The sequence below is a fragment of the Ylistrum balloti genome, unplaced genomic scaffold (genome assembly GCF_031769215.1).
Source record: "Ylistrum balloti isolate Yb309-2 unplaced genomic scaffold, AGI_CSIRO_Ybal_v1 Utg370342, whole genome shotgun sequence".
NCBI classification, from domain to species: domain Eukaryota; kingdom Metazoa; phylum Mollusca; class Bivalvia; order Pectinida; family Pectinidae; genus Ylistrum; species Ylistrum balloti.
Genome location: NW_026782246.1, coordinates 678139 through 687080, shown reverse-complemented (window position 1 = coordinate 687080; position 8942 = coordinate 678139). Strand labels below are relative to the sequence as shown.

At 36.0% G+C, this 8942-nt stretch overlaps 1 protein-coding gene across 1 annotated transcript; it reads right to left on the bottom strand.

Moving 5' to 3' along the window:
- Nucleotides 1-378: 378 nt before the first annotated feature.
- Nucleotides 379-8733, bottom strand: LOC132553622 (S-adenosylmethionine-dependent methyltransferase Rv2258c-like). The gene is made up of 4 exons (XM_060217882.1): nt 8516-8733; nt 5893-6080; nt 2746-2856; nt 379-1433 (listed from the first exon to the last, which is right to left on the bottom strand). Exons 1-4 carry the CDS (start codon nt 8680-8682, stop codon nt 874-876), a joined length of 1026 nt encoding a protein of 341 aa, XP_060073865.1. The 5' UTR covers nt 8683-8733; the 3' UTR covers nt 379-873.
- Between the last annotated feature and the right edge of the window lie 209 nt (nt 8734-8942).

Genomic DNA, 8942 nt, shown 5'->3' with positions numbered 1-8942 from the left:
GAGGCAATCAAGAGAATAATAATAATTATCTGATTTAGAAAGTCGGTTGAGCTTGAAAATCGTTTATTATGTGAATAGCAAAGATATGTAGATCTTTAATTTTTTGTTCTTTCTCAGAATATACCTTGATGCATAATATATGTCCCCGAGCATCCCCTTTTGTGGCGAAACATTGATATTTCAGTTCTCTGCACCTGTGACCGTCAGATCTGGGTCACATAGTGTTGTGTTACATAAGTACTTACTTATTTACATAACAGAACATCTTCCGGGTAACGACGATCTCGGGAAGTAGGGGGACTTTCTCAAGGTTGTCTTATATATGGAAGCGTGTTGTTTTAAGATTTTCCCTTACATAAAAAAAATAAAATGATTAAATATCTTTTCTGCAATCCTCATTTTACTACCATGACCAAGTCCTATTTTACCCTCAACTTTATCGGATAACATTTCGGTCGATATCCAATCATATCAAGTTTGTAGAATAAAGACCTCGACAGTGAGTGAACTATCAGTCATGACATTGGGACTTTCCGAAAAAAAAATACGTGCATATCCACTTCAACCGTCATATTCGCCCGTTCAATGTGAAAAGTATCACACTGTACTAATCATCCAGAAATATACAAAGCTGATAATGTTAATATGTTAAGAAAATATTAGTAAGTTATTAGTTATCTATGAGTATTCTGGTAAAGCATACACTCTCCACATATAGGAATGCTATCTCCTCAGTGAAAGGATTTCCCGATTAGTAATACTGTCTCCTCAGGGAAAGGATTTCCCGATGTAGTAATACTCCCCGGGAAAAGACTGATTCCCAGATATATGGATGGTAAGCGATCATTGATGTAAACATGATTGTTTTTATTCTTATGCTTTGCCACACGTAAAGTTGTATGCAAATGGACTATCGACATTGCCTTTTGCGTGAATTTTCCAGCCAGAGCTTTTCAAAAACGCCTCTTTGTTTTCAGTACCCCAGCCTATTCCGTGACAAGCTGCGCCCTCTATTGACGAACTAGATGGGAGACAAATCACGGAACTGATGGCGTACCCTACTCCTGCGGTATTGGCGTCCCCGATATTATCTCTATGTTTACTGTGTATATTAGGGTCAACGATGGACACGGCCCCGTCGTCTTTCAGGACACGATGAACCTCCTTCATGGCATTAACGTTGTCAGGCAGATCGTGAAGAACGTCATACAAGATCACCCAGTCAAACTTCCGTGTCCAATCGGCGGGCATACGTGTTATGTCCGTCTTTACAAACTTCAAATTCTTCACGGACTTTGAAAGTGCTTCTGCTTTGGTTATGGCCGTTTCGCTCAAGTCAGCACCATATATGTCAGCATCTTTAAATCGTTTACGTAACGCTCTTGTTAAATTTCCTCCGCCGCACCCTAAATCGAGTATGGTGGCTTTCGACTCTGAAAAAGATAACCCGGTTTATTTCTGTACTGAAACTAAGACTTAAAACATAATTGATAATAGTGTGGTTTATAATAGTAACATTACTTATCTACTCTAGTGTAGTATAGTAACACTGATCTACTCTGATGTAGGAGAGTAACATTACTGATCTACTCTGATGTAGGATAGTAACATTACTGATCTACTCTGATGTAGGATAGTAACATTAATCTACTCTGATGTAGGATAGTAACATTGATCTACTCTGATGTAGGATAGTAACATTAATCTACTCTGATGTAGGATAGTAACATTACTGATCTACTCTAATGTAAGATAGTAACATTGATCTACTCTGATGTAGGATAGTAACATTACTGATCTACTCTGATGTAGGATAGTAACATTAATCTACTCTGATGAAGGATAGTAACATTGATCTACTCTGATGTAGGATAGTAACATTAATCTACTCTGATGTAGGATAGTAACACTGATCTACTCTGATGTAGGATAGTAACATTACTGATCTACTCTGATGAAGGATAGTAACATTACTGATCTACTCTGATGTAGGATAGTAACATCGATCTACTCTGATGTAGGATAGTAACATTGATCTTCTCTGATGAAGGATAGTAATATTACTGATCTACTCTGATGTAGGATAGTAACATTACGGATCTACTCTGATGTAGGATAGTAACATTACTGATCTACTCTGATGTAGGATAGTAACATTACTGATCTACTCTGATGTAGGAGAGTAACATTACTGATCTCTGATGTAGGATAGTAACATTGATCTACTCTAATGTAAGATAGTAACATGACTGATCTACTCTGATGTAGGAGAGTAACATGACTGATCTACTCTGATGTAGGAGAGTAACATTACTGATCTACTCTGATGTAGGATAGTAACATCGATCTACTCTGATGTAGGATAGTAACATTGATAAATTCTGATGAAGGATAGTAACACTGATCTGCGATAGTAACATTGATCTACTCTGATGTAAGATAGTAACATTACTGATCTACTCTGATGTAGGATAGTAACATTGATCTACTCTGATGTACGATAGTAACATTACTGATCTACTTTGATGTAAGGTAGTAACATTACTGATCTCTGATGTAGGATAGTAACATTGATCTACTCTAATGTAAGATAGTAACATTACTGATCTACTCTGATGTAGGATAGTAACATTACTGATCTCTGATGTAGGATAGTAACATTACTGATCTACTCTTATATAGCAAAGTATCATTAATTGTCTACCATTAAACTGATATACTAAATGTAATGTAATGATATCTTACCTAACGGTTTTGGAAGTGGTTTAAGAAGCTGATTCACTGCTTCGTCTGGGTCGGCTGTTTTGTTTTCAATGGCGTCCACAACTTCTTTGGGCATTTCCGTATAGCCGAAACCTTTAACAAACGTGATATAATTGTACAGATCAAGACAAATCAAGGTTCTGTTTATCGAACCGATACCACAGAAAGGCAAACTATTTGACCGGTGAATGATATAAAGAATCGTTGTAATACACATGTATATTATTAAATGATATAATGTCATTAACCTTAAGCCGGGTAACCTGTTTAATAATTTAACGAAACACACCTGTTAAGGACGTTTCATGGATACAGATATAAAAATAATGGATGATTGCTATGTAAAATAGACGTAAATGATTTACAAACAAATTTTACGATGAAGATTTGTGAAATACGCAGTAAAAATCATATAATTATTGGTTTATTTCTTCTGTTGAAACGACTAAAAAGGATTATATGTCAACCTTTTAAAGTGGTTTACAACGTATATGGAGTTTAGATTTCAGCGTGTTACTGTCAATGGGGCCACATCCGGTTGGTGTGATGTAACTTCCGGTGTGCCTCAAGGATCGATTCTCGGTCCAAAACTTTTCCTTGTTTTTATAAATGAATTGCCTTCTATCGCAAAATTTTCCTATACCCTTATGTTTGCTGATGACAGTAAGGTTTCCAAGTGTATAAGAACGTTGGCAGATTGTAAGCAACTGCAGAGTGACATTGATAGAGTGTATGATTGGTGTAAGCTGTGGAAAATGGAAGAGAACGTGAAGAAGTGCTGCCAGGTCATTTTTACAAATAAGAAGAAATGTATAGATTTTAATTATAGTAAGGGTGGCGAGTTCCTGAAGAATGAAACGTGTGTGAAAGATCAGGGTGTATGGTTGACCTCTACAATGAGTTTTAACAAACATTTCAGACATACTGTTTCTAAGTCCATGCGATGCTTGGTTTTATTAAACGTTCATGTAAAAGTTTTACCCAAGTTAATGTTTTAATATCTTTATACATTAGCCTTGTAAGGAGTTAGAATACTGTTGTCAGATCTGGTCACCTCGCTAAACTTCTTTAATTCACCACATCGAAGCTGTTCAGCGAAAGTTTTTAAGATTTTTATGTTCTAAGGCACATGTTGACTTCAATTTATTGTGTTGCGCTGAAATTTGTAAGTATTTTAATCTCCCCAGCTTGAAACACAGACGATTATTTTAGACGGTGTATTTCTTTTTAAATGATTAAACAGTGTTTTTGATTGTCCATATTTAGTTGAGCAAATGTGTTTGTTAGTAACTGGTCGTAATCTACGATCTACTCGTTCAATTCAATTTTACTGCTAGAGAAGTCGTTTAAATATTAGAAAATTTAGTGTTTTAAACAGAACTCAGTCAAATTTTAACTCTCTTTGTCTTGTTTCTGACTATGATATATTTTATTTGTCTCTCATCGCATTTAAAGCATAGTTCCATATTTTGTACATTTAAAAGTTCTATGTTTCATGTGACTGTGATATTTATTCTTGTGTTATATTTGTTATCCATTCTGTAAGTGGACCTCCGCGTTTGTAGAATTGGAAATTGAAATAAATTTTTTTTTTCTTTTTAGAAAAAAATAGTACAGTTGTGGGATCGCACAACGTTACACGATGTTCGATGTGCGCACAATGTCTGCACGATGTGCGCACGAAGTATGCATGATGTCTGCACGATGTGCGATAACATCGTACAGGCGAATGTGCGCACGATGGACGATCCAAACGAAAGCTATCGTGGTTGATATAAAGCTAGGAATTGGTTATGAATAAAGTTCAAATGTGCGGAACGATTGTGATATTAATATACTTCATGTGTTGTCGTGACCAAGATAAACTGATCAGTCTTACAATTACAAGAAGCTCCATTCCTTAACTTACAGTATGAAATGTTTTTCGATGAGCAATGCATGATAATTATAAGCTAGGAAAATTCCTTAAGGAAGATTTGTGTATGTCATTATATTATCATGTCAACGACAATTTTTTAATGCTGATATGATTGCTTTTGCCATCAATCAAAGTTGATCAATCAATGATTTATTTTATTAAAGTGTAGTTAAAGATACAGTTAATAAAATCCATTTGAAGAATAAGATAATTTGTGATTCTATAGAGACCATAAAAATGTAAAGACAGATAAGATATATTTCATTTAAGTGACACTTGTTTTAGAAACATAAAAGTACATTGATCAAGTACACATACTTTGTACAGACTCTTTAGCCTAAAATGAAATAATCACAAACCTTTTACTAAATGGTTACTCATGAGATGTACCAGTACCGAGCAACAATATTCAATTTTTACAATCATAGCAGTTATAATTTTACTTTAGAATAATGATATGAAACTAAAATAGTAATGTGTAAAATCACACTTGTATAATAATACTTGTAATTAATAGTTTTTCTTATGTTACATGTAGCACTATAATATGGTTTTAAGGTTGAAGGTTTTTATTAATCACTCTGACACATACATATATAATTACATTATAATGGCGTGTGACGATAAGTACAATATCACAAGTTTTTCAACATATAACATATTGAGAAGGAGTTCAACCAAGCTGATACAGTAATTAATTTATTTATTGGCGTGTTGTTACAATCAGATGACCATCCCTCAGCTTTTAAACTATTTTCGGGCCAGAGAGATTGGTGTGGTATAAAACGATCTTTTCCTTCGTAAAATGTGACAATCGTGGACCAGCATCCATTTCCGCATACGAGATGATGCACGCCTCGTTTTCGATTTCATACGACACAATCCGTTATTTTTTTTGATAATTTCGCAATATCAGTCAACCGATCGAACTTAACCGCACAGAGAATCGCATATCGCACATTTGTGCGCACGATACACGCACGGTGTATGCACGATGTCCGCACGCTATTTTTGGTACGTTGTGCGATCCAACAACTGTAGTATCACTTCAATGTATTGGTACCACTTAATTTATTACGTTGACAACACCTATTCAGATTGAATGGACATATCAACAATTAGTAAGAGTGATATCATTTAGTCTTTTTATCGATGTCACTTAAACACAATAAAAAAAAGACGACATACCTACATATTGCTACAAATCTTACCTTTTGACCCGTCCTTCTTGAAACAGTCCTTCACTTTTGTTGTTAAAACATCCATAACAGGAATGAAAAAGGCAAATCCCAATGCATTGAGTCCTGGCTTGAGTGATTCTGGGATGAAATACTTATCGGAAGCATCCATTGAAACAATCCTGCAGGATACCATACATCCCAGCCACTCCTGGACATATCTACAAAGGGAGGGAATTACATGTGATACATCACTAGTCAGACCATACATCCCAGCCACTCCTGGATATATATACAAAGGGAGGTAATTACACGTGATACATCACTAGTCAGACATATATCCCAGTCACTGCTGGATATATATACAAAGGGAGGTAATTATACGTGATACATCACTAGTCAGACCATACATTCCAGCCACCCCTTTGAAATATCTACAAAGGGAGGTAATTACACGTGATACATCACTAGTCAAACATATATCCCAGTCACTCCTTGATATATTTACAAAGGGAAGTAATTACATGTGAAACATCACTAGTCAGCCCATACATCCAAGCCACTCCTGGATATATCTACAAAGGGAGGTAATTACACGTGATACATCACTAGTCAGACCATTCATCCCAGCGACTCCTGGATATATCTACAAAGGTAGGTAATTATACGTGATACATCATTAGTCAGTCCCTACATCCAAGCCACTCCTGGATAAATCTACAAAGGGAGGTAATTACAGGTGATACATCACTAGTCAGACATATATCCCAGCCACTCCCCTTGAAATATCTACAACGGGAGGTAATTACATGTGATACATCACTTGTCAGACCATACATCCCAGCCACTCATTGATATATTTACAAAGGGAGGTAATTACACGTGATACATTATTAGTCAGACCATACATCCCAGTCACTCCTGGATGTATCTACAAAGGGAGGTAATTACATGTGATACATCACTTGTCAGATCAAACATCCCAGCCACTCCTGGATATATCTACAAAGGGAGGTAATTACACGTGATACATCATTAGTCAGACCATACATCCTAGTCACTCCTGGATATATTTACAATGGGAGGTAATTACACGTGATACATCATTAGTCAGACCATACATCCCGGCCACTCCTGGATATATCTACAAAGGGAGGTAATTACATGTGATACATCATTAGTCAGACCATACATCCCAGTCACTCCTGGATATATCTACAAAGGGAGGTAATTACACGTGATGCATCATTAGTCAGACCATACATCCTAGTCACTCCTGGATATATTTACAATGGGAGGTAATTACACGTGATACATCATTAGTCAGACCATACATCCCGGCCACTCCTGGATATATCTGCAAAGGGAGGTAATTACATGTGATACATCATTAGTCAGACCATACATCCCAGTCACTCCTGGATATATCTACAAAGGGAGGTAATTACACCTGAAACCACATATCTACAAAGGGAGGTAATTACATGTGATACATCACTAGTCAGACCATACCTCCCAGCCATCATGGACATATCTACAAAGGGAGGTAATTACACGTGATACAACATATCTACACAGGGAGGTAATTACACGTAGAACACAACTAGTCGGCATATCTACAAAGACAGGTAATAACACGTCATATATCACTAGTCATCATATCTACAAAGGGATGCAATAACACGTAATCTCAATATGATGTTATCGATTAGCTGGACCGTAACACAGCAAATGACGTAAGGCTGATTTGAGTAGAGATATGGAAACTAAAAAAAATAACTTAGCTATATTTTTGTTTTAGTTTGTCATACACATTACTTATTTTTAACTTAAAATGCATCTCCAGTAACCTTATCAGTGACTAAACCCAAATCCCAACCGAATGAATAGGATTCGTGTCATCGACAGGTAGATATTTTAAGCCCGCCGCGACATTTTTTTAGTCCGCGTATTAACTTGTCTAGTTTGTCTGTTAGTGATATGGAGAAGAAATATTTACTATTTGAATAGGTAGATAATTGAGATCTATTTGTGTTTAATAATTTAAATTTTGTCGCATACTGTGAAGCTAGAAGTGTGTTAGAAGAGTCCGCCAAAAAGCATAACCAGCTTCATACTTTTCTATCTGTCCTGAATTTGCCAGCAATTTTGCCTATTTCGCTTGTGAAGGTGTAAAAAATGGAATATCTAAGAGTGTCTTCTGCAATAACAAAGATATTTCACTCGTGCGTCTAATTTTTTTGTATGTGTCGCCGGGTGATCATTGAGTGTGTTATGTCATTTCATTACAGCATTTACGTGAGTGTATTCACTAGATAGCAAGGCAATCATACGATAATTGTTGTTTTGTATACATGTTTAAAAATCATGGTAATATCTATACAGAGGATGTCTGTGAAGGAAATGTTATGTACATACGTGAAATGTAAACAAAATATGTAGATACACGTGTGTGTGTTTGTGTGTATGTGTGTGTGTTCCACCTATATGCGGGGACAATAACAAGCTGCTGTCTGAAACTATTAAAAATGGTAATTAAATGTTTACTTATATTTAACATAAACAAGACGAGTATTTAAGAAATAGATTATAACCGATGCAGTCGATTGCATAACAGCCAAAACAAGATGAAATGTAAAAACGCAGTGCTGCCTACCTATCCTTCAGATTGCAAGCGTCAGCTAGCTGCTGTGAAGTTACTGGTCCGTCATTTTTTTTCAGCTGTTCAAAAAGACCAAGATCTATCCCGATCATTATGGCAGAAGTTATATATCCTCCAGCGATGAAGTCTGTTAAATTCTTAGAATATGCTTCTAAATCCATTTTGCAGTGTTACCTTAAAACACCACGTTTACTTTACGAAGTCTTGATGATTTGCCACAGCCTGTCTGGATATTCTCATGTATCTGTGACGTAATGACTAACTATGGAAGATTTGTCATGCCAAACACGGGACAGGAGAAAAATACCAATTTGAAAATCCAATGCCTTTGTCATGGATCATAGATAAAAAATCCCACCTGACCAGTCAGAAAATTATCGATCTTTGCTAAGTGAATGGCGAGGTACTGCACATGCATAAG